Below are 26,569 nucleotides of genomic sequence, written 5' to 3' on the forward strand. Positions count from 1 at the left end.
ATGTGTAAGAAATTGCTAGGGGGGAGGTTAATTAATCTAGGCTTCTTCCTACTCGTTTTTTGACATGTTGTAATGAGAAACAAGAAATGTGATGTTATCAAAGTAAACCAATTCTACAACTAGGGCTGGATACCGCATACGGTAGTGTGCTAAAATGCTAAACACTCCACACTTATTTATGTTTGGCACATTTTAGCTGCTTGATATTTCTGATGGATTACAGAACTTTAAAAGACGTAGGGGTCGAACGTTCACATACTCTACATATACATACATATATAGACATACATACATATACACATTTACATATACACAAATATATACATATATATATATATATATATAAATAATACACACACACACACACACACACACACACACACACACACACACACACACATATATATACAGTGAGAGTAAAAAGTATTTGATCCCTTGCTGATTTTGTTGGTTTGCCCACTAATGAAGACATGATCATTCTATACTTTTAATGGTAGATGTATTTAAACATGGTGAGATAGAATATCAAAAAGAAAATCCAGAAAATAACTTTAAGGAATATACTTCAATTGATTTGTATTTCATTGAGGGAAAAAAGTATTTTATCCCCTAGTGTGCATTGGGATTTCTGGCTTTCATAGAGCCGTTAGACATTCCCAATCAACTTGGGAATTGAAGACTGAATTGAAGACACCTGTTCTAACTAATCACCTGTATAAAAGACACCTGATCAGAGACTCAGACAGATTCCAAGCTCTCCAACATGGGTAAGACAAAGAACTCTCTCAGGACCTCAGAGACAGGATTGTTGACCTGCACAAATCTGGAATGGGCTACAAAAACATTAGCAAGATGCTCGGAATCAAAGTAACAACCATTGGTGCAACTGTTAGAAAATGTAAAAAGTATAACATGACCATCAACAGACCTCAATCTGGTGCTCCACAGAAGATTTCACCTCGTGGGGTTGCAATGATCATGAGAACTGTGAGAAATTGTCCCGCAACCACTCAGCAGGAGTTAGTGAATGACCTCAAGGCAGCTGGGACCACAGTCACCAGGAAAACAGTTGGCAACACTTTGCGACGGAATGGGTTAAAAACCTGCAGTGCCCGAAAGGTACCCCTGCTTAAGAAGGCACATGTGAAGGCCCGCCTAAAGTAGGCCAATGATCAGCTCAAATATGCACAAAGCGATTGGGAGAAGGTTCTATGGTCAGACCAGACCAAAATTGAACTATTTGGCCTAAACTCCACACGTCGTGTGTGGAGAAAGAAAAATGCTCTCTATGACCCAAAGAACACTGTGCCCACCATCAAGCATGGAGATGGAAGCATTATGTTTTGGGGGTGTTTCTCTGCCAAGGGCACAGGGCTACTACACCGCATCAGTGGGAAGATGGATGGAGCCATGTACCGTGCAGTCTTGAGGGACAACCTCCTCCCCTCTGCCAGGAAGCTGAAAATGGGCCGTGGTTGGGTCTTCCAACATGACAACCATCCAAAGCATACAGCAAAGTCAATAAAGGAGTGGCTCAAGAAGAACCATATTAAGGTCATGGAGTGACCCAGCCAGTCTCCGGACCTCAATCCTATTGAAAATCTATGGAGGGAGCTGAAGGTCCGAGTTTCCAAGCGACAGCCCACCAACCTGAATGATCTCGAGAGGATCTGCAAAGAAGAGTAGGCCAAAATTCCCCCTGATATGTGTGCTAACCTTGTGGTTAACTACACACAAACGTCTGACCGCTGTGCTTGCAAACAAAGGCGTTGCCACCAAGTATTAACTGCTTTTGTCTAGAGGGATCAAATACTTATTTCCCTCAATGAAATACAAATGAATTAAAATATATTCTTGAAAGTTATTTTCTGGATTTTTGTTTTGATATTCTGTCTCTCCATGTTAGAATACATCTACCATTAAAAGTATAGAATGATCATGTCTTTATTAGTGGGCAAACCAACAAAATCAGCAAGGGATCAAATACTTTTTACTCTCACTGTACATATTTATACACACATCAACATCTATACAACCCCAGCCGAGTCATACCAAAAAAATATAAAAAATGGGACCCATTACATCCCTGCTTGGCACTCTGCATTAAGGGCTGGAATTGGGGGTTAAATAACCAAAAATGATTCCCGGGCGCGGCACCGCTGCTGCCCACTGCTCCCCTCACCTCCCTGGGGTGATCAAGGGTGATGGGTCAAATGCAGAGAATAATTTTGCCACATCTAGTATGTGTGTGACAATCATTGGCACTTTAACTTTAACACACACACACACACACACACACACACACACACACACACACACACACACACACACACACACACACACACACACACACAAAATTATTACCGTTGAAAACCAGTGTCGATTCCCAGGTACCGTATTGGTACAGCATTGGTTCAAATGTGAACGATACCCATTTCTATAGAACACCCACCTGTTCGGACTGAAAGTGCTGAATAGCTTGCCTAAAAACATCAATAGCGCCGTCTATATCTTCCTCGTGGGAGTACATGGTCACCAGCGCTGACACCTGAGGAAGCACACTAATTTTCAAGGCGGGTCGGAAACACATGAAGAGCACAGAAGTCATTTTTGCCACTCTCACCATGCCTGACTTGTACTTGAACTCTTCAATGGACATCAAAACGTCGCAGGCTTTGGTGACGTGACCTGAGGAGCAGAAATTGACACTTTTAGGTTGCGTTGGGTAGACATTCTGCCCCCAAAATTATGTGGAACATCTTTGCACCTTGAACTAAATACAACTGTGCCATCGTCAGTTTGATCTCTGATGCGCTCTCTGGATGCTGGTCGGAAAATTGCTGCAAAGACAAACAAGAAAAATCCATAAAAGGCAATTAGTTCACTGCTGAATAAGCATACGTGATTTAGAAATGTGTATAAAATAAACGACCGAAAACCGGCGCCGATATTTGGTAGTAGATAGTAATGACCACTGCTCAAGCACAAGCCCTTATGCCCGATATGGGAAAAGTTTGATATATTCAATTTTTTTCCAATTCAATTAACAATAACATTCACTCTTAATGTCAATAATTGTCCCCAAATATGTTTTGATATCTGACAGGGCATTTATCTGACTTTTTGTGAGAATTATTCTTCGGTGTGGTCCGTGGCTTTTACCTAGAAGCTCACGGGGCCACGCCCCCATTTTTCTTTCTCAATGTCGCCTAACATCTCCTTTGCTTTCCAGTTAAAACCTTTTGTCCTTCCTAGCATCTTCTCAGTCCCATTTTGTTTGTTTTCACTACTGCAGCAATCTAACTGCTCGACTAGCCTCCGTCCGCCACGATCGGAGCGTGGAGTTGTTAAACGTGCGTTGTTCCATGTGTCAATCAAATTACCACGTGACAGAGATGAACATGAAGACCAAAAAAAAAATCCGTCAAGTATCCAAACTTTGTGAAAATATCTTGCCGATTAATATATTAATAAAAAAGAGCAAACAGCAGGTCACAAATTCTCAATCTTTGGTAACATCTAGGAAGAAATGTCAGCCATCTTCAATCAGTCAATCAATCAATCGTTTATTTATAAGGCCCTGAATCACAAGTGTCTCAAAGGGCTGCACAAGCCACAACGACATCCTCGATTCATATCCCACATCTTGAAAAATGTCCTAACTACTGTATAAACGACGTAAAAGGAGCCCAACATTGTTTTTATTTAAATGTTTGCAATATGTTAGGGTCTGTGACAAGGAAACCTATTAAATCTATACACTGCTATAAAATGGTATAACATTGAGTAGAGGGTGAGTTATTGTGGTGTAAAAAAATATATATATTTACAAATTTTCCAAGGAGATTTCCCTTATTTTTATATGCAAATGTCAATGCCCCTCTTAGACACACATAATTAAGGTATTTTTGAAACCCTATGATTTTTTTGGTGCTGAATTAACCAAATTAGCGCCACATAAAACAATAGGATGTTTGTTGGTCCGACATTTTCTATCAAATATAAAAAAGAATAAATTAAAACCTTGTCCAGCTGTTCACTGACATATACCAGTCAGGTTTGAAGAACTTTTACTGCACATGAATATCCGCTCCAAATATCAGTTATCAGCCCCCTTGATTACTAATAACTAGAGATGTCCGATAATATTGGCCTGACGATATCGGCCGATAAATGCTTTAAAATGTAATAGCGGAAATTATTGGTATCGGTTTCAAAATTATCGGTATCGTTTTAAAAAAAGTTAAACTTTTTAAAACGCAGCGGTGTACACGGACGTAGGGAGAAGTACAGAGCGCAAATAAACCTTAAAAGGCACTGCCTTTGCGTGTCGGCCAAGTCACATAATATCTACGGCTTTTCACACACAAGTGAATGCAAGCATACTTGGCCAACAGCCATACATTTATAAATGGTTGATTTATATAGACTAGTAAGGTAAAATTTTGTACCGGACAAGTTTCGGCTACCTTGCTTCTGCAGCCTTCATCTGAGGTGTCACGTGATGTAAGCGTGACGTTGTCTGTGACGTGTTATATGGATTGTTATATCCCACCTGAAGTGGTGGGATGGCGGTGTCCCCTGGTGTGCGTGTATATAACACGTCACAGACAACATCACGCTAACATCACGTGACACCTCTGACGAAGGCTGCAGAAGCAAGGTACAACAGCCATACAAGTCACACTGATGGTGGCCGTATAAACAACTTTAACACTGTTACAAAAATGCGCCACACTGTGAACCCACACCAAACAAGAATGACTAACACATTTCGGGAGAACATCCGCAACGTAACAACAAACACAACAACAAATAACCAGAACCCCTTGCAGCACTAACTCTTTCCCGCCCACCTCAACCTCCTCAAGCTCTCTTAGGGAGAGCATGTCCCAAATTCCAAGCTGCTGTTTTGAGGCATGTTAAAAAAATAATGCACTTTGTGACTTGAATAATGTTGGAATTTTTTTCCATAAATTGAGTTGATTAATTTTGGAAAACCTTGTTACATTGTTTAATGCATACAGCGGGGCATCACAACAAAGCTAGGCATAATGTGTTAATTCCACGACTGCATGTATCAGTATCGGTAATTAAGAGTTGGACAATATCGCAATATTGGATATTGGCAAAAAAGCCATCTCTACTAATAATCGTCCCTGAAAAAAAACAAAAACTATCGGTTGATCTCTGGTACAATGAGACTTACTTTTAATTGAGACTGTGAGTAAATGTATTTCTTTGAATGTTTAGTGTTGCAGCGGTGTGCTGTCCTACCTGCAGCAACTCGACGGCCTTGCTGTGCTGCTTCTCCCTGCACAGTTGAGCCACCTGGATCAGGACTGGGCGCGGGTGACCGGGGTTCTGAGACTGAAGACTGGACGACAGCTTCCTGCACTGGTCGGCCTGTGTGTTGGGGAAAAAAACGCAGACAAATATGTCATACATGAAAATGAATAAGAGGTAGCGGAAGTGGCCTTGACTGATTCCACACACACCTGGTTGGTGTACATGGCCAGCAGGGATTTGTTGAAGTCGATGGCTTGCAGCTGCTTTTTGGCCAGCTTGAACTCCACACCTTCTGCGTTTGTCAGCTTCAACTTTTTTTTGGAGTCAAACACGTTTTGGTCCTGCAAAAAAACACACATTACTAATAAAAAACATAAAACGTGATCAGCAAGTGGACTTCTTAAGGATGTGTTGTATTTAGTGTTTTCATCCCGCCATTTGCTCACCTTGTTTAAGGTGATGATGTTGTTGGCGGTCACAGCCAGCAGGCCCACATCAGACGGCCTAAAACGACGGATTAAAAATCGACACCACAATCTCAACTAGGGTTGTCCCGATCCGATATTTTGATCGGATCAGCCGCCGATATTTGCCAAAAAATGCGTATCGGCAAGGCATGGGAAAATGCCGATCCAGATTTTAAAACAAATCCGGTCCGTATTTTCCAACGTACCGATTTAAATAATACATTCTACTCTCCTGCTGCTCCCTACGCTCCGTTCCGCAATTTCCAGCACACCTTCAAAACATCGACAGGTCTGTGTTCTACCTGTTAAGACGGCCGTGTGAATTAAAAGTTACGGTAAAAATGTCAGCTGTGTGGGATTGTTTTACCCTTCTAAACAAAAAAGATGAAGAGGTGGAGTGCAAAACATGCCAAAATAAAGTCAAGCGTGGTGGTAAAGTTGTAAGACATTTTAATGACTCTTGAGAGTGAGAGGCTTTTTAGCACCCATCATTGATGAACACAGAAGCAGGCTGACACCTGAGCATCTTGAAGAGCTCGTCTTTTGTTAGAAAAAATCTCCCCATCATGCTTGGACTTCAATTGTTTGCCCTCCCTGACTGGGGCAAACAATTGAAAGTAGTGTGTAAATAGTTTTTTTTTTTTTTTTTACACTTGTTCAAGAGCAAGTATTGATGTTGAGTTATAGACATTTTATCCCACTCAGGTTGTGTGTTTTGCTTTTTTTTTAATAATGTTTACAGCATTATTTGCACTTTATACTGTTCACTTTTTTACTGTTTGATGCCATTTCTGTTGGTCATGTATAATTTTTTCTACTTTGTGTTTATCCTTGAGTACCAACCATTGTGTATTATTCAAACTCACCTAATTCAGCTGGTTAGTTTTTATCAAGAGTACTAAACATAAATCTGACAAGTAAGTGGGATAAATAACTTTAAACTTTAATACATGCTAGGATAGGCCAGTATCGGTATCGGATCGGAAGTGCAAAAACCTGGATCGGGACATCCCTAATCTCAACGAGACAACAAATCACTGAATGTTTATTAAAAAGCAACGCTTACTTGAGCTTGATGACCTGATTGTAGAGCTGAAGCGCCTCCTCTGTCCGACCTTGTAACTGCATCACGTATGCCATCTGAGAATGGATGACGGCCAGCTCTGACTCGATATCCTCCTCGGTGATGTCCTGTCACAAAACCGCATCATAGTATGCAACAACAGAGGGAAAACATATCTATAAAAATTTGAGATGTCCGGTAATAACAGGCAACCGATATTATCGGCCGATAAATGCTTTAAAATGTAATATCGAAAAATATCGGTATCGGTTTTAAAGTTATCGATATCAGTTTCAAAAAGTAAAATGTATGACTTTTTAAAACGCCGCTGCGTACACGGATGTAGGGAGAAATACAGGGTGCCAATAAACCTCAAAGGCACTGCATTTGCATGCCGGCCCAGTCACATAATATCAACGGCTTGTCACACACAAGTGAATGCAAGGCATACTTGGTCAACAGCCATACAGGTCAAACTGAGGGTGGCCGCATGAAACACTTTAACACTGTTACAAATATGCGCCACACTGTGAACCCACACCAAACAAGAATGACAAAAACATTTCGGGAGAACATCCGCGCCGTAACACCACAGAGCAAATACCCAGGATCCCTTGCAGCACTAACTCCACCGGGACGCTACAATATACACACCCTGATGCCCCCCCTCCCACCATAATCCCACCCCCCCAAGCCCCTCCCACCTTAACCTCCTCATGCTCTCACAGGGAAAGCATGTCCTAAATTCCAAGCTGCTGTTTTGAGGCATGTTAAAAAAAAAGATGAACATTGTGACTTCAATAATAAATATAGCAGTGCTATGTTGTCACTTTTTTCCATGACTTAAGTTCATTTATTTTGGAAATCCTTGTTACAAAAAGACATGCACCTGGGGATAGGTTGATTGGCAACACTAAAAATTGGCCCTAGTGTGTGAATGTGAGTGTGAGTGTTGTCTGTCTATCTGTGTTGGCCCTGCGATGAGGTGGCGACTTGTCCAGGGTGTACCCTGCCTTCCGCCCGATTGTAGCTGAGATAGGCGCCAGCGCCCCCCCGCGACCCCGAAAGGGAATAAGCGGTAGAAAATGGATGGATGGATGTTACAATGTTTAATGCATCCAGCAGGGCATCAAAATTAGGCATAATAATGTGTTAATTCCACGACTGTATATATCGGTATCGGTTGATATCGGAATCGGTCATTAAGAGTTGGACAATATCGGAATATCGGCAAAAAAGCCATTATCGGACATTTCTAAAAAAATAAACTGGATTTTTGCATGACTCCTATAGTTCAATATGCATAGTATGTCCACCTTGTGGTGAAGTTGGTAAAATCGACATTTATTAACCTCTTCATATAAACTTTATTAACGTTATCCCTTGCTTCAGCACATCAGATTTTTTAAAAGCATATTCCACAGTAAAATAAAATGTTAAAAAAAGACTTAACTAAAAATAGCAATACTGCAGTAGTGATGGCCTGTATAGTTAGTAGTGTGACACCATGATTTATCAGTATTATTCTTCGCAAAGCTGTCGGTACAAAATGTGCTTATTGGGATGGCGTGGCGCAGTGGAAGAGTGGCTGTGCGCAACCCGAGGGTCCCTGGTTCAAATCCCACCTAGTACCAACCTCGTCACATCCATTGTGTCCTGAGCAAGACACTTCACCCTTGCTCCTGATGGGTGCTGGTTGGCGCCTTGCATGGCAGCTCCCTCCATCAGTGTGTGAATGTGTGTGTGAATGTGGAAGTAGTGTCAAAGCGCTTTGAGTACCTTGAAGGTAGAAAAGTGCTATACAAGTACAACCCATTTATTTATTGTAGCAATTAATCCTGACTAATTACAGTTGTGATCAAAATTATTCAACCCCCACACAATTTTGGTGTTTTAGCAAGTTGGACATTTATTCCGTATTTTGTTTATAGTCATATCAAACAAAGATGCATTAAATAGACAAATGCAAATTGAATTACAACATTATATTTTGTAACATACCAAACAGTGTCATTTCTCTTAATATCTCATTAACAAAATGATCCAACCCCTTGAAGATCATAACTCTTCAGAACAGAATTTGAATAAGGTCTTTTCAATCAGGTGTTAAAAACACCTGTAGATGTGATTAGAACCATAATGAGCAACAATTAAACTGATTGAAAAAGACTGACGCTCAGCTTCTTGTAGATGGTCAATGGTGTATTTGCAACATGGTGAAGTCCAGGGAGTGGTCAAAGAAGTCAAGAGAGGAGGTCATTTCTCTTCATAAGAAAGGATATGGATATATGAAAAAAGCAAAGAAATTACACATTCCAAGAGACACAGTTGGGAGCATAATTGGCAAGTTTAAAGCTAAAGGCACAGTGGAAACACTACCTGGGCGTGGTAGAAAGAGGATACTATGTGCAACTGCTGTCCGGTTTTTGAAGCGTACAGTGGTGAAAAACCCCCGGGTAACAGCTGAGGAACTACAACAGGACATTGCAGAAGGGGGAACGCAGGTTTCGTCCCAGACCATAAGGCGCGCACTACGAGATGCCAGAACTCCCAGGAGCACCTCACTTCTGACTACCAGGCACAAGAAAAATAGACTCCAGTATGCCAAAAATCATCTGGACAAACCCCAAAGGTTTTGGGAAACTGTTCTATGGAGTGATGAGACAAAACTGGAACTCTTTGGGCCTATGAATCAACGTTATGTCTGGAGGAGAAAAAGTGAAGCTTACAAAGAGAAGAACACCTTTCCTACTGTTAAGCATGGTGGGGGGTCAATCGTGTTCTGGGGCTGTTTCTCTGCCTCAGGTACCGGGAATCTCCAGCACGTTCAAGGCATTATGAATTCTATTTCCTAGCAGGATATATTAGCTGCAAATGTCATGAAGTCAGTGACGAAGCTGAGGCTTGGGAGACGTTGGACCTTCCAACAGGACAACGATCCCAAGCATACCTCCAAATCAACATCAGAGTGGTTGGAGAAGAAGGGCTGGAAGACTCTGGAGTGGGCTTCACAGTCGCCTGACCTAAATCCTCTAGAAAACCTGTGGTTGCAGCACACAAGCCCAAGAATATGAATGAACTGGAGGCCTTTGCCCAAGAGGAATGGGCTGAAATACCTGTAGATGGTTGCAAGAAGCTTGTGTCCGGTTATGTATCATGTTTGAAGGATGTCATTACTGCCAAAGGGTGTTCTACTAAGTACTAAAGATGCATGGAACTAGGGAGGTTGAATCATTTTGTCAATGAGATATTAAGAAAAATTTCCTTTTTTGGTATTTTGTAAAATACAGTGTTTCAATTTAAGTTGCATTTGTCTATTTGACACATCTTTATTTGATATGACTATAAACAAAATACACGATAAATGTCCAACTTGCTAAAACACCAAAATTGTGTGAGGGTTGAATAATTTTGATCACAACTGTATTCTGCTTTGTAGATTAAAGTGTCTTTTATATTGTGCTCCTGTATTCAATATTTATTGAGTTTATATCTATTTTTCAGTATGAAACGGTTCAAGCGTTTTAAAAAAATGTTTAAACAAGGATTAAAAATGTTTTTATTTCAGGCAAATTGATGGACTTTTAAACGTTTCTGTTACAGACTAAAAAACAATGTTATCCTATGTTGTAAATTGATCTGGATTTATTTTCTTTAATGTTAATAAAGATACAATATTATGCGGAGGTGTACTTTGAACAATTTTAAGACAAGTGATTTTATTTATAGTAGCGGTGGAGAGTGGTAGTGATGTGAAAAGTTTTCTTTTTCCCGGAAGAGAAGCGGGGCAACAGAAAACGATTGAGAAGAAAGGATGTCAAAAAAATGTGGTTTTCGACTGAACTGTGATTCTCATTAGTAATTCATCGATAAAAAAAATAAAACAAAAATCTCTTCTCCCCCCCAAAATGTGTCCTGTTTAGCTACTTTATTAAATGTTTTGGTAAAATTGTATTAAACAAAGCCAGTTTTCTTTTAAGTAATATAAAAAATTATCAGAGCTGATTGTCTATTTTACAAAGGAATGTAGTTAACCATAGAACTTGCACACAACGTTATTAAAAAAAGCATTGATTTTGAATCGAGAATCGTTTTGTATCAAAAATCAATTCCGAATGGAATCGTTACCCTAAAGAATCGAATCGTGTGGTGCCCAACGATTCACAGCTCTCCTTACAAGTGCTGACTTATATCGAAATAGGAACCAAACCACCAATAGATATGTTTCTTTTCTTTTTCTTCTATGTCCCACTCTCCCCTGTGGAGGGGGTCCGGTCCGATCCGGTGGCCATGTACTGCTTGCCTGTGTATCGGCTGGGGACATCTCTTCGCTGCTGATCCACCTCCGCTTGGGATGGTTTCCTGCTGGCTCCGCTGTGAACGGGACTCTCGCTGCTGTGTTGGATCCGCTTTGGACTGGACTCTCGCGACTGTGTTGGATCCATTGTGGATTGAATTTTCACAGTATCATGTTAGACCCGCTCGACATCCATTGCTTTCCTCCTCTCTAAGGTTCTCAGTCATTATTGTCACCGATGTCCCACTGGGTGTGAGTTTTCCTTGCCCTTATGTGGACCTACCGAGGATGTCGTAGTGGTTTGTGCAGCCCTTTGAGACACTAGTGATTTAGGGCTATATAAGTAAACATTGATTGATTGATATGTGGGGGAAAAAAAGAGATAAACATACATCCATAGCTGACGAGGCCTTTCCTCTAACAAACACCCAAATAGGCTGAGGAAGGGCAATAAATGGGATGTCCCATGCCATTATACAAGGGAATATGGTATTTTTGTTTCGTAACGTGACATTTGTTACAAAGAGTGTGTCGATACAACCCTTTCACTTCTGATACCAAATCGGAGCCTTGACTATTGGCCAATACAGATACTAATCTAACACAAGCAGAAATCATCATACGTATCTTTGTTATTTGGTAGTGTCCAATGTTAGAATAGGCTTGATCAAGTGACATTACTCAGAAAACGATGGTCGGTAACAAACACTAACCTTATCGCAGATGTATGCTTTTAGAAGCTGAGTGTTAACTTGTTTATGGCGACATCTGGCGGTCACAGTTTTAATAAGGCAAGAAGCACATGCCGCAGCAAGTTGAATGATGCGGACACATTTGGTAGCTGATACTTTCTAGTAAGCTTCTAAATTGTAGAATTTGTATGTGAAAATAATCCACCCATCCATATTCTTCCACTTCGAGTAGGAAACAAAAATTATATGATACCGGTACTTGCTTATAATGACATATGTATAAGTAAACATTGATTGATATGTGCCGTTTTAGACTGCAGTATTGTTCAATTAAGACACTCATTGTGTCACTTGTGTGCTATTGTGTGTTTGGCTGTTGTGTACAGTAGCTGCTAGCTCTTAGTAGCCTATAGCCTACCAGTTTACCTTTTGTACAATACACAGATATGTGATTTGAATTTAATAAAAAAGACTGAAAATAAGCCGCGGGTCTGGGGGCCGCATCCAATTTCTGTCTTTTCCACTCCCTCTCCACTTTTAACTGCTCCAAATGCAAAAATCATAAAGAGTGAACAATGTTTGTTGTATCAGCTAACTTCCTTTATCTGAATAGCCATTTGTGATTTATAGCATGAAATAAATATCTTGCAGTCATGTTGTTTGTTTCAAAATGATGATAGAAGGAAAAATCACATGCCTGAATACAAGAAAAGATCAACATTACGTGCTTAATGGAGGAAATTTAGCTCTAATTGGCTATTGAACTTTGCACAAATAAAACGTACTCCAGGACTGCTTGTCCTGCAGATTTTAGATACACGCCAAAATCCTCCGATACTTGTCTCTTACTGGTATCAAACCAGCACACCCCTATCAAGTCAAAACGAACATGTTACAGAATATTTGGGGGACATGTAATGCAAATTAATGCAATATGTACCTGTGAGGAACAATTCATTGTTAGGAGAAAAACTTACAGTATCATCTGCCAGGGAAATTCTGCACAGCTCTGAAAAATAAAATCGATGGATATTAAAATAATTCTGCAACCCAACAATGAATGTGTTGAAAGAGGGAATCAGACCTTCGGCTTTTTGCAGCTTATTGTATGCTTCTGTCAGCTTGAACTGGCCTATCAGACTGCAGGCGGTGTTGTAGCACAGCTCGTACGTCGAGTCAGGAAGGCCGAGCTCTTCCTAGAAGGACAACAAAATATATATATATATTTTTTAAAAGTCCACAAAAAATTCCAACCACACAAAAATGTCTGTCTGTTTCTAGAGGAGCGGCTTACCAACGGGGTATTCCCCCACTGACTCGTGGCGGCAACGACAGCCGCCAGGTTGGTCTTTCGCTCCTCTTCGTACTCATCCTGAGAGTTTCTGATAAGATCCTTGTAGACGGACTTGCATTCGTCGTAACGCTCTAGTCTGTATAACTGTGCAGTCGGCAGACATCTTTACTTAATTGACAGCAGCAGTAACGGGTTGTTGATTAAACTAAACAATGTTTCCAAGGGCGTTCATGCCTCACCACTTGTCCGTAGAGCTCCCTCAGCTTGTCTGTCTGCTCAGTGGCATTTTCGATGGTCTTTAGAGAACTATCCACTCTGTTTAGGCGATACTCGCAGTACGCTTTTTCAAATACAAGCTCGCTGAGGAGGAAGAACAAAAAATACAAAAAAAAGTTTATCATCTCTGACTTTGTTCAAGAGGAACTGCACATTTGTAATTTTGTTTGTTATTCACAGTCTTTGTAAGACAAGAACACCCGTTTTTCTTTTTTTACATGCCTTCTAACTAGTATATAAACACTACCTAAGTCAATTGGAGTCATTCTATTCCGCCTGTAAAACGCTTTAAAAACATCCAAACACCCCCAATTACATATATAATGCTGCAATTATATATGTAATTTAGTAACAAGCGCATTTTAAATAGGTAATATTCCCGAATTTTTCTCATTTTATGCATGCATCCGTGCATTAATTTTAAAGACGTATCACCAGGTTCGTTTTTCCCGTCAACAACACTACTAATCATGGCAGACTACATGAGCTAAAAAAACAACTGCTTTGGGAAAAAAATGCTGGTCCAGAACCTTGTTTTTGAGCCTGAAAATAAGGAGTATGATCTACAACAAAGGATGGCGTGGCGAAGTTGGGAGAGAGGCTGCGCCAGCAATCTGAGGGTTGTTGGTTCAATCCCCACATTCTACCATCCTAGTCATGTCCGTTGTGTCCTTGGGCAAGACACTTCACCCTTGCTCCTGATTGGTCCTGGTTAGCGCCTTGCATGGCAGCTCCCGCCATCAGTGTGTGAATGGGTGAATGTGGAAATACTGTAGAAGTGCTTTGGGCTCCTTAAAAAAAGGGGGTAAACAAGCGCTATACAAGTACAACCATTTACCATTTACAGGTTATAAAAGCTGTGTGCTAAACAGATGCAGCTTTATTGGAAAACTGTAGCATTATGCAGCAGTTTTGTGCTAAACAAGATATACAAACTATAAACAAAAAACACAATCAATTATTGGACAATGTTTGCTCTCACTGGGATGTCGACTGATGGAATGCTCCAGTCTTCTCACTAAGATGAAGAATTAACCATAAGCCTCATGAATACAAACATGCATCTTTTCAAGTCTTTTTTTAAACACTAGGCCACCTACTCAGTGGCCTAGTAGCTAAGAATGTCCGCCCCGAGGTTGTGAGTTCAAACCCCGGCCGAGTCATACCAAAGACTAAAAATGGGACCCATCTCCTCTCTGCTTGGCACTAAGCATCAAGGGTTGGAATTGGGGGTTAAATCACCAAAAATGATTCCGCTGTTGCCCACTGCTCCCCTCACCTCCCAGGGGGTGAAAAAGGGGATGCGTCAAATGAGGACAGAGGACAAATTTCACCGCACCTAGTCTGTGCGACAATCATTGGTACATTAACTTAACTTCACTATCTTTCCCCATCTCCAGGTCTAAGCTGAATGTCAAAGTGACCAACTTCTTGGTTTATGTCCACGTGCTTTATTACCAAGGTAATAGCCATGATCTATAATCTAGAATAAACTTTCACCAGCTCAGAAGCGATACAGCAGCTGCTCAATGTGTCAACATAGTCGTTAGCACTCTGTGATCAATGCACAGCTATAATTAGTTTGCCTGCATTAGCGCTTATAATAACAATGTCCCAAATACTTGGTTAGTACACAGGTCACGAGAGGTGAGTTGTTGGTGGATGTTTTTGGATTTTTATTTAGAAGGCTTAGAAAGTTCGGAATAGTGCATTACCATAGCTGCATTGTTACCCACTTTGTGTTTAAAGACTCAGTAAAAAGTTTTGGTTAGAGATGTCCAATAATATCGGACTGCCGATATTATCAGCTGATAAATGCTTTAAAATGTTATATCCAAAATTATCAGTATCTGCTTAAAAAAGTAAAATGTATGACTTTTCAAAACGCTGCTGTACGGAGTGGTACACAGACATAGGGAGAAGTACAGAGCGCCAATAAACCTTAAAGGTACTGCCTTTGCGTGCCGGTCCATTTACATAATATCTCCGGCTTTTCACACACACAAGTGAATGCCATGCATAATTGGTCAACAGGTCACACTAAGGGTGGCTGTATAAACAACTTTAAAACTGTTACCAAAATGCGCCACACCAAAAAAGAATGACAAACACATTTTGAGAGAGCATCCACACCGTAACACAACAGAACAAATACCCAGAACCCCTTGCAGCCCTAACTCTTCTGGGACGCTACAACATACACCCCTCCGCCTACCCTTCCCCCCCACACCTCAACCTCCTCATGATCTCCCAGGGAGAACATGTCCCAAATTCCAAGCTGCGGTTTTGAGGCATGTTGAAAAAAATAATGCACTTTGTGACTTCAATAATAAGTATGGGATGGCATTCTTTTTCCATAACTTGAGTTAATTTATTTTAGAAAACCTTGTTACATTGTTTAATGCATCCAGCAGGGCATTGCAACAAAATTTGGCATAATAATGTGTTAATTTTACGACTGTATGTATCGATATTGGTTGATATTGGAATCTGTAATTAATTGGACAATATTGGCAATCCGAATCGGTAATTAAGAGTTGGACAATATCAGAATGTCGGATATCGGCAATCGGAATTGGTAGAGTTGGACAATATTGGTACATCTGATATCGGCAAAATAGCCATTATCAGACATCTCTAGTTTTGGTCTTACATAAGGTTTGTAAATGATAGGCAACATTCCCCAAAAAGTGCAGTTCACCTTTTGGACACCTGCCTAACCAAACAAACAGGACTTACCTGCCAATGACTTTTGCATGAGTGTTCATGAGATTTAAAGCCTCCTTGAAGTTGCCATTCTGGACAAAGCAAACTGTTTTACAGTGGAGCGCTGTCACATCATCTCTGTTTTCTTGCAGAACTGTGACAGGAGACAAAATAGGACACAAATCCAACAGGAAATTATTAAACTTAAAGGCCTACTGAATCCCACTACTAGCGACCACAAAGTCTGATAGTTTTCATATCAATGATGAAATATTAACGTTGCAACACATGCCAATACGGCCTTTTTATTTTAGTAAATTGCAATTTTAAATTTCCCGCGAAGTGTCCTGTTGAAAACGTCGCGGAATAATGACGTGTACGCATGACGTCACAGACTGTTAGGAAATACTAGCGCTGCGCACACACACAGCTAAAAGTCGTCTACTTTAACCGCATAATTACACAGTATTTTGGACATCTGTGTTGCTGAATCTTTTGCAATTTGTTCAATTAATAATGGAGAAGTCAAAGTAGAAAGATGGAGTTGGGAAGCTTTAGCCTTTAGCCAAACAAACACACGGTGATTCCTTGTTTAAAATTACCGTAGGTGAAACTTTACAATGGATCAGGCCGATCAAGCAAACATGGATCCCGACCACTTGTCAACCAGCAGTTTTCGGTGAGAAAATTGTGGTAAAAAGTCGCCACTTACCGGAGATCAGCTGAGCTTGTGCCGTCCGTACAGCTGCCGTCGACTTCCTTCAGACACTGGCCTCAAGACACCCGTGGATACACCCTTCCGACTATCAGGTACCATTAAACTCACTAAAACACTAGCGACACAATAGAAATAATGGATTTCCCAGAAATATCCTAGTAAATGTGTTTAAAAACATCTGAATCCGTCCCAATGCAAACGCGTTTTTTTTTAAACTTGATGCATTTATATATATTTTTTTTTTCTAGTCCGTCGCTATCAATATCCTCAAACACAAATCTTTCATCCTCGCTCAAATTAATGAGGACATTCTTTGTTTTCTTAGTCCGAATAGCTCTTTTTGTTGGAGGCTCCCATTAAAAACAATGTGAGGATGTGAGGAGCCATCAACAGGTGACCTCATCGCCTGCGACTTCCGGTAAAGGCAGGGCTTTTCTGTAAGCGACTAAAAGTTGCAAACTTTATCATTGATCATTTCGCGATATTGCCATATTTTTGCTGAAAGGATTTAGTAGGGAACAAGTATAACCCATAGAATGGACCTGCTATCCCTGTTTAAATAAGAAAATCTCTTTTCAGTAGGCCTTTGAGAGATGGTTTGATTTAAACAAATTATCATTAAATGTAAAAAAAACAAAGTTTATGACTTTTGCATAAAAGGAAAAGAGAGGACACCATCAAACTGTCAATAGATGGAATTGATATTGAAAGGGTTTCTGAACTTAGGTTTTTAGGAGTGATACCGGATGACGGTCTGACATGGAAATCATATATTGCACATGTACGAAAAAAGATGTCTAAGAGTATTTTCATATTAAACAAGGTAAAATATGAGTTAGATTTTAGAGCAATGTGTAGATTACAACAGAATAGAATAGAATAGAAAGTACTTTATTGATCCCCGGGGGACCAATAAGGTGTATTGTGCACTTACGTATATTGCCATACATCAGCTACTGTGTGGAAGTGTGGGGGAACACATAAGAGTAACATAAAGACATTGTATCAACTACAGAAAAGAGCTATAAGGATTATTCATAAAGTAAATTACTTAGAACACACTAACATATTATTTATTAACTCTGGACTATTGAAACTTCAGGAGCTAGTAAAGCTACAGACACTGTGTCCATCCATCCATCTTCTTCCGCTTATCCGAGGTCGGTTCGCGGGGGCAGCAGCCTAAGCAGGGAAGCTGCTCAGGCTGCCCTAAACACCTCCCTAGGGAGGCGTTCGGGTGGCATCCTGACCAGATGCCTAAGCCACCTCATCTGGCTCCTCTCGATGTGAAGGAGCAGCGCCTTTACTTTGAGCTCCTCCCGGATGGCAGAGATTACACCCTATCTCTAAGGGAGAGCCCCGCCACCCGGCGGAGGGAAACTCATTTCGGCCGCTTGTACCCGTGATCTTATCCTTTCGGTCATGACCCAAAGCTCATGACCATAGGTGAGGATGGGAACATAGATCGATCGGTAAATTGAGAGCTTTGCCTTCCGGCTCAGCTCCTTCTTCACCACAACGGATCGGTACGACATCCTCATTACTGAAGACGCTACACCGATCCGCCTGTCGATCTCACGATCCACTCTTCCCTCACTCGTGAACAAGACTCCGAGGTAGGGATGATACTCTAAACCGGTTTTCCAAGTTGTTCGATAAGAAAATAACAGAGTCCTCGGACTCGACCCCCTTTTTGATAACCGGTACCCGTTATCGAGACCACTATAGTAAAGAAAAATAATTGGTTCTTTATTCGAATCCGTCCCGACCAGACATCACAAGACGTCACGTAGCTCAGTCATTAGGCGCAGATAGTGAAAGCAGGAAAACAACGGACGGGAAAAAGCGATCCAAGGTGTAATAAAGTTAAAAACAAAAGACATAATCCAATGAATAACTTTACTGAGAGATTTGAGCAGGGTACAAACACATGACCAACACTTTTACAACCAACCAGAAACATAGCAACCAGGCTAGCAACGCACCTCCTTTACGGCAGCTGTCGCAACATTCTTAAGGCAACCGCAGCACATACATACTGTATATACACAACATGTGCCCCCTTTTTTAACTTTTGTTCTTTCCTTGAAAACAAAGCAAAGCAAAATCACACTGTATATGTGTTGTCAGTCTAATTATAAATAATGCAGACGAGGCATGTTGGCTGAGTTCTTGACGTTTACTGCCGGGTGACGACATGTAACAACACTTTTCGGGGCCACCGCGCATGCTCGTCACTCCCGTTGCATGTTGGGTAGTGTAGTTGTTATATTCACTAGCTCATAAAGAAATAATGTTAACTCAATAAAGTTTATTTCTTTTTTTAGCTTTAACTTTTCATATTTTAGCATTGTAACCATATTTGCAAACAACTTTTCTCTTCATAGAATTTTCTTTCAATAAAGAAATAAAGTGCAAAAATGTCACAGCATCTAACAAAACAGTTATGTCAAATAGTAACAGACGTGCACTTTTTGGAGAGCTGTATTATTTTCAGTTTTGTGCCCAAGGGACTGATTTTATTTAACACTATATTATTATTTATACACCTATTGTGATCACAGACAGGTTGTTTTTGTGTTACTGTATAAATTTGTTTTTCTGAAAAATCCCACTTAATATACTTTGGGTAAAAGCAGTCAATATTTATTTTTTTAGGGGGGTAACAGTCAACATTTATTAGATTTTATTTTTTTCTAAAATAATAAAAGTGAGCTTTTGTTAAACCAAATATTATTGTTTTTTTTCCCATGTACAACAACCTATCTGGACTCGATAAGAGAATCGATAAGAAATCAGTTTGATAAGAGGATCCGATAATAGGCTCGAACTCGATCATTTCTTATCAAACATCATCCCTACTCCTAGGTACTTGAACTCCTCCACTTGGGGCAGGGTCTCCTCCCCAACCCGGAGATGGCACTCCACCCTTTTCCGGGCGAGAACCACGGACTCGGACTTGGAGGTGCTGATTCTCATCCCGGTCGCTTCACACTCGGCTGCTGAAGATCCCGGCCAGATGAAGCAGTCAGGACCACATCATCTGCAAAAAGCAGAGATCAAATCCCGCGGCCACCAAACCGGAAACCCTCAACGCCTTGACTGTGCCTAGAAATTCTGTCCATAAAAGTTATGAACAGAATCGGTGACAAAGGACAGCCTTGGTGGAGTCCAACCCTAACTGGAAACGTGTCCGACTTACTACCAGAAATGCGAACCAAGCTCTGACTCTGTCATACAGGGAGCGGACCGCCACAATAAGACAGTCCGGTACCCCATACTCTCTGAGCACTCCCCATAAGACTTCCCGAGGGACACGGTCGAATGCCTTCTCCAAGTCCACAAAGCACATGTAGACTGGTTGGGCAAACTCCCATGCACCCTCAAGAACCCTGCTGAGAGTATAGAGCTGGTCCACAATTCCACAAACAGGATGAAAACCACACTGTTCCTCCTGAATCCGAGGTTCGACTATCCGGCGTAGCCTCCTCTCCAGTACACCTGAATAAACCTTACCGGGAAGACTGAGGAGTGTGATCCCACGATAGTTGGTACACAACCTGCAGTCCCCTCTCTTAAAGAGAGGGACCACCACCCCGGTCTGCCAATCCAGAGGTACCGCCCCCGATGTCCACGCGATGCTGCAGAGTCTAGAGCCTTATCTCATCTCCCCCCAGAGCTTTACCGCCGAGGAGCATTTTAACTACCTCAGCAAACTCAGCCCCAGAAATAGGAGAGTCCACCACAGATTCCCCAGGCACCGCTTCCTCATAGGAAGACGTGTTGGTGGGATTGAGGAGGTCTTTGAAGTATTCCCTCCACCGATCCACAACGTCCGCAGTCGAAGTCAGCAGAACACCATCCGCACCATACACGGTGTTGACAGTGCACTACTTCCCCTTCCTGAGGCGGCGTATGGTGGTCCAGAATAGCTTCGAAGCCGTCCGGAAGTCGTTTTACATAGCTTCCCCGAACTCCTCCCATGTCCGAGTTTTAGCCTCCGCGATCGCTAAAGCTGCACACCGCTTGGCCCGTCGGTACCCGTCCACTGCCTCCGGAGTCTTATGAGCCAAAAGAACCCGATTGGACTCCTCCTTCAGCTTGACGGCATCCCTCACTGCTGGTGCAGTGCAGACATTGTGTGTCATGTTTAAAGCTACAAGTAAAACATTATCAGCATATTTACAAAAAATGTTTGTCATCACTTCTGAGAATACAGAGCATAGAAGAAAAGGTAATTTCAAACAGCAATACTGAAGGACAACTTTAAAACAAATATGTACATCAGTATTGGGGGTAAAATTGTGGAATCCTCTTTACAACAAGATAAAAAATTGTAAAGATATATTCCAATTAAAAAAATATATAAAGATAGAACAATAACATATGAACAGCCATTAGTGTTTACATTTTGCTTTTTATTTATTATTTTACTTAGTTTTTGTATTTGCTTTGTATCATTCCGTGAGGTGTATATTATTATTATTTTCTCTGTTTGGTTTATACTTTATGAAGTTTTGCACTTGTGTGTTTTTGTTGTGTTTTTTGATTGTTTAATTACATTTGGATGTGTTGGTTTACATGATATTCATGAAGTAAGATCGTCTATTATGTCAAAGGGGGAAGGAAACTATAAGATTTTTCTTCATCCTGTCCCTTCTCAGGCATTGTGTGAATTAAAATTGTATAATTGAGGAATAGTTGTGTATCGTTCAAAATGCACATCAATGAAGGAGCTAAATAAAAAGTGAAATTTAAAGGCCAACTGAAAGCCACTACTACCGACTATGCAGTCTGAAAGTTTATATATCAATGATGAAATATTAACATTGCAACACATGCCAATACGACCTTTTTAGTTTGCTAAATTGCAATTTTAAATTTGCGCCAAGTATCCTGTTAAAAACGTCAGTATGATGACGCGTGCGCGTGACGCCTCGGGTTGTAGCGGACATTTTATTCCAACTCGATCCCAGCTATAAGTAGTCTGCTTTAATCACATAATTACACAGTATTCTGGACGTCTGTGTTGCCTAATCTTTTGCAATTTGTTCAATTAACAACAGAGACGTCAAAGAAGAAAGACGTAGGTGGGAAGTGGTGTATTGCGGCTGCCTTTAGCAACACTAACACAGCCGGTGTTTCCTTGTTTACATTCCCGAAAGTGAAGCTTTACTATGGAACACAGCGATCAAGCGAACATGGTTCCTGACCACATGTCAACCGGCAGGTTTCGGTGAGAAAATTGTGGTAATAATTCGGCTTTTACCGTAGACATGAGTGGAGCTTGCGTCCTCCTGCAGCTGCAGACTCTCTTACCTCCTCCCGCCGGAGACACTGGCGGTCATCACACCCGTGGCCACACCTCTGCCTCTTTCAGGTACGACAGTATAATCTCACTACAACACTAGTAACACAATAAGCAGATGAGGGATTTTCCAGAATTATCCTAGTAAATGTGTCTAATAACATTTGAATCGCTCCCACTGCCCTGTCTTTTTTTTTCTTTATTATTCAATCTAACTTTCCTCAATCACAAATCTTTCATCCTCGCTCAAATTAATGGGGAAATCATCGCTTACTCGGTCCGAATCGCTCTCGCTGCTGGTGGCCATGATTGTAAACAATGTGAGGAGCTCCACAACCCGTGACGTCACGCGCTCAGTCTGCTACTTCCGGTACAGGCAAGGCTTTTATATTAGGGACAAAAAGTTGCGAACTTTACTCTATTAAATCATTTCAGCAAAAATATGGCAATATTGCGAAATGATCAAGTATGACACATAAAATGGACCTGCTATCCCCGTTTAAATGAGAAAATCTCATTTCAGTAGGTCTTTAGATGCGAGAAAACCAAACGCGGTTAGGGACACGTCACAAGACACATGCCTGTGCAACCTAACTTTACAAGATCACCAAGTCACCAAACAACGTAGCAGTGCAACACCAACAACAATGATGCCATGTGTTTAGTAAGAGTGTCTAAGTGTGTTAGAAGCCGAGTGACACGCGTGGAATCACATTCTAAGATGTATTACGGCCCTTAAATTAGCCACATGCTAACAGCTGCTCCAGAGAGCGCCGCTAATTGGAGCCTAAGTCCAGCTCCCTGCGAACACATGGCGACTAACATGTCTGACTATGTCCGGCGCATGAACACCTACTTTTACTAAGCGCTTTCAAGGCTCTGGTGTAGTCTCCACTCTGCCCGCAGCGGTTCACTTCGGTCCACAGCGACGCCGTGGAGGATCCCCCGCTCGCCATCTTGGCTTCGCAGACTACTACGAAGGCGGAAGTGAAATTGTAACACATCCGGGTCAACTTGAAATTATTTTAACAAAAAAATGTGTTGTATTTTTTAAAATTATGAACAGGCAATACTTTGAAATGGATTATTGACAGAGAGAACATAAATTGTGAATTAACGCGGGCCACTTTTCTTTGTATTTTGCTCCGACAACAGCTGTGAAGTGTTCACGTACACGTGTTAAGATTTGGTGATCGCAACAAGATTAAAATATAATTGTAGCCGAGTGTCTTGGGTTGGCATATTTTGTGTGTTTGTTAAATAACTTACAATAAAAGCACAAATGAGTTTACACCTAATTGACGATTTAGTTATAGTAGTTATTTTATACAAAAACTAGAACGATATGGCATCAGAGGTTTGGTATTGAACTGGGTAAGAAGCTATTTAAAGACCTACTGAAATGAGATTTTCTTATTTAAACGGGGATAGCGGGTCCATTCTATGTGTTATACTTGATCATTTCGCGATATTGCCATATTTTTGCTGAAAGGATTTAGTAGAGAACATCCACGATAAAGTTTGCAACTTTTGAACACTAATAAAAAAGGCCTTGTCTTTACCGGAAGTAGCAGACGATGTGCGTGTGACGTCACGGGTTGTGGAGCTCCTCACATCTGAACATTGTTTACAATCATGGCCACCAACAGCGAGAGCAATTTGGGCCGAGAAAGCGACGATTTCCCCATTAATTTGAGCGAGGATGGAAGATTCGTGAATGAGGAAAGTGAGAGTGAAGGACTAGAGGAAAAAAAAAGGCGAAGGCAGTGGGAGCGATTCAGATGTTATTAGACACATTTACTAGGATAATTCTGGAAAATCCTTTATCTGCTTATTGTGTTACACGTGTTTTAGTGAAATAATATGGTACCTGAAAGTCGGAGGGGTGTGGTGACCGCCAGTGTCTCCGGTGGGGGGAGGTAAGAGAGTCTGCAGCTGCAGGAGGACGCAAGCTCCGCTCATGTCTACGGTAAGAGCAGACTTATTACCACAATTTTCTCACCGAAACCTGCCGGTTGACATGTGGTCGGGAACCATGTTCGCTTGACCGCTCTGTTCCATAGTAAAGCTTCATCTTTGGGAATGTAAACAAGGAAACACCGGCTGTGTTTGTGTTGCTAAAGGCAGCTGCAATACACCGCTTCCCACCTACATCTTTCTTCTTTGACGTCTCCATTAACTGAACAAATTGCAAAAGATTCAGCAACACAGATGTCCAGAATACTGTGTAATTATGCGATTAAAGCAGACGACTAATAGCTGGGATCGGGCTGGAACAAAATGTCCGCTACAATCCGTGACGCGCACGCGTCATCATACTGCAACGCTTTCAACAGGATACTTAACGCGAAATTTCAAATTGCAATTTAGTAAACTAAAAAGGCCGTGATTGGCATGTGTTGCAATGTTAATATTTCATCACTGATATATAAACTATCAGACTGCGTGGTCGGTAGTAGTGGCTTTCAGAAGGCCTTTAAATTATTTAAATTTTTTCTGTTGTATTTTTTTTTTCAAATTATAAACAGGCAATACTTTGAAATACATTATCGACTCAAAGAGAACATACATTGTGAATTAACTTGAGATACTTTTTTTGTATTTTGCTCCGACAACAGCTGTGAAGTGTTCACGTACATGTGTTAAGATTTGGTGATCGCAACAAGATTAAAATATAACTTACAATAAAAGCAAAAAGGAGTTCACACCTAATTGTAGATTTAGTTATAGTAGTTATTTTAATACAAAAACTACAACGATATGGCATCAGATGTTTGGTATTGAACTTAAAAGAAGCTATTTAACCATACAGGAAGATGGGTGAAAATATGTCAACATTGTTGCATTTATCTTGTTGGGACCAAGATTGTTTAATCTTTATACAAACAACATTTGTAAAGTTACAAAGGACTTGAAGCTACTTTTTTTTTTGCAGACGACACAACTGCTTTCTGTTCAGGAGAGAACACACAGAAGATAATACAAATAATAACGGAAGAAATTAACAAATTAAAAAAATGGTTTGATAAAAACGGACTCTTTGAATCTCAGTAAAACTAAAATAATGCTATTTGGTAACGGTAGAAAAGAGCATCAGACACAAATACAAATAGACAGTTTTCCTAAAGGAACTCTCCTGAAGGAATCAATAAAGTACTATCTATCTAGATATTGAAAGTGTAAAAGAAACCAGATTTTTGGGAGTATTAATAGATGATAAAATGAACTGGAAATCTCATATACAAAACATACAACATAAGGTGGCAAAAAAACATTTCAAAAATGAATAAAGCAAAATACGTCCTGGGCCAAAAATCACTTTATATTCTCTACTGCTCGCTAGTGTTACCATATCTGAGTTATTGTGCAGAAATATGGGGAAACAACTACAAATGTGCGCTACATTTGTTAACTGTATTACAAAAAAGATCAATTATAATACTACATAATGTTGAATATAGAGAACATACAAACCCTTTATTTATTGAGTCAAAAATATTAAAGCTAGATGATTTGGTAAAATTGCAAACAGCTAAAATGATGTACAAAGCAAATTATGACCTGCTACAAAAGAATGTACAACAAATTCTTCTCAACTAAAGAGGAGAAATATAACCTTAGAGGAGAATCTAATTTAAAACATTTGTATGCACGTACAACACTTAAAACCTTTAGCATATCAGGATGTGGAATTAAATTATGGAATGGATTAAGTGAGAATGGATGGTGAGATCGACAGGCGGATCGGTGCGGCGTCTTCAGTAATGCGGACGTTGTATCGATCCGTTGTGGTGAAGAAGGAGCTGAGCCGGAAGGCAAAGCTCTCAATTTACCGGTCGATCTACGTTCCCATCCTCACCTATGGTCATGAGCTTTGGGTCATGACCGAAAGGATAAGATCACGGGTACAAGCGGCCGAAATGAGTTTCCTCCGCCGTGTGGCGGGTCTCTCCCTTAGAGATAGGGTGAGAAGCTCTGCCATCCGGGAGGAACTCAAAGTAAAGCCGCTGCTCCTTCACATTGAGAGGAGCCAGATGAGGTGGTTCGGGCATCTGGTCAGGATGCCACCCGAACGCCTCCCTAGGGAGGTGTTTAGGGCACGTCCACCTGGTAGGAGGCCACGGGGAAGACCCAGGACACGTTGGGAAGACTATGTCTCCCGGCTGGCCTGGGAACGCCTCGGGATCCCCCGGGAAGAGCTAGACGAAGTGGCTGGAGATAGGGAAGTCTGGGCTTCCCTGCTTAGGCTGCTGCCCCCGTGACCCAACCTCGGATAAGCGGAGGATGATGGATGGATGGATGGATGGATTAAGTAAAGAAGTTAAACATTTTACTGATATGATCCACTTTAAGAGGATGTTCAAATTAAGTGCTTACAAAGTACAAAGAAGAAGAATTATGAGAAACACTTTCAACCTTATTGAAAATAAGATATTCTTCATCTCAGTATGTTAATAAT

General features: G+C 40.9%; 1 protein-coding gene across 2 annotated transcripts in view; it reads right to left on the reverse strand.

The window, feature by feature from the left end:
* srp72 (signal recognition particle 72) overlaps window positions 1-26,569 on the reverse strand; it is a 51,861-nt gene that overhangs the window by 6,230 nt on the left and 19,062 nt on the right. The window contains exons 1-13 of one of the 2 annotated variants that reach the window (XM_061891952.1): window positions 22,967-23,083; window positions 16,118-16,238; window positions 13,342-13,462; window positions 13,103-13,246; window positions 12,893-13,004; window positions 12,786-12,817; window positions 6,823-6,947; window positions 5,736-5,793; window positions 5,499-5,630; window positions 5,278-5,406; window positions 2,768-2,840; window positions 2,624-2,688; window positions 2,453-2,548 (exon numbers count right to left, since the gene is read on the reverse strand). In XM_061891952.1, the coding sequence (XP_061747936.1) occupies window positions 2,453-2,548; window positions 2,624-2,688; window positions 2,768-2,840; window positions 5,278-5,406; window positions 5,499-5,630; window positions 5,736-5,793; window positions 6,823-6,947; window positions 12,786-12,817; window positions 12,893-13,004; window positions 13,103-13,246; window positions 13,342-13,462; window positions 16,118-16,238; window positions 22,967-23,066 (1,308 nt within the window). In that variant the 5' untranslated portion in view covers window positions 23,067-23,083. Of the gene's footprint in view, window positions 1-2,452; window positions 2,549-2,623; window positions 2,689-2,767; window positions 2,841-5,277; window positions 5,407-5,498; window positions 5,631-5,735; window positions 5,794-6,822; window positions 6,948-12,785; window positions 12,818-12,892; window positions 13,005-13,102; window positions 13,247-13,341; window positions 13,463-16,117; window positions 16,239-22,966; window positions 23,084-26,569 lie in introns of those variants that run through there. The other variant, XM_061891953.1, reaches the window with a different exon arrangement.

The sequence above is a fragment of the Nerophis ophidion genome, linkage group LG29 (genome assembly GCF_033978795.1).
Source record: "Nerophis ophidion isolate RoL-2023_Sa linkage group LG29, RoL_Noph_v1.0, whole genome shotgun sequence".
NCBI classification, from domain to species: Eukaryota; Metazoa; Chordata; class Actinopteri; order Syngnathiformes; family Syngnathidae; genus Nerophis; species Nerophis ophidion.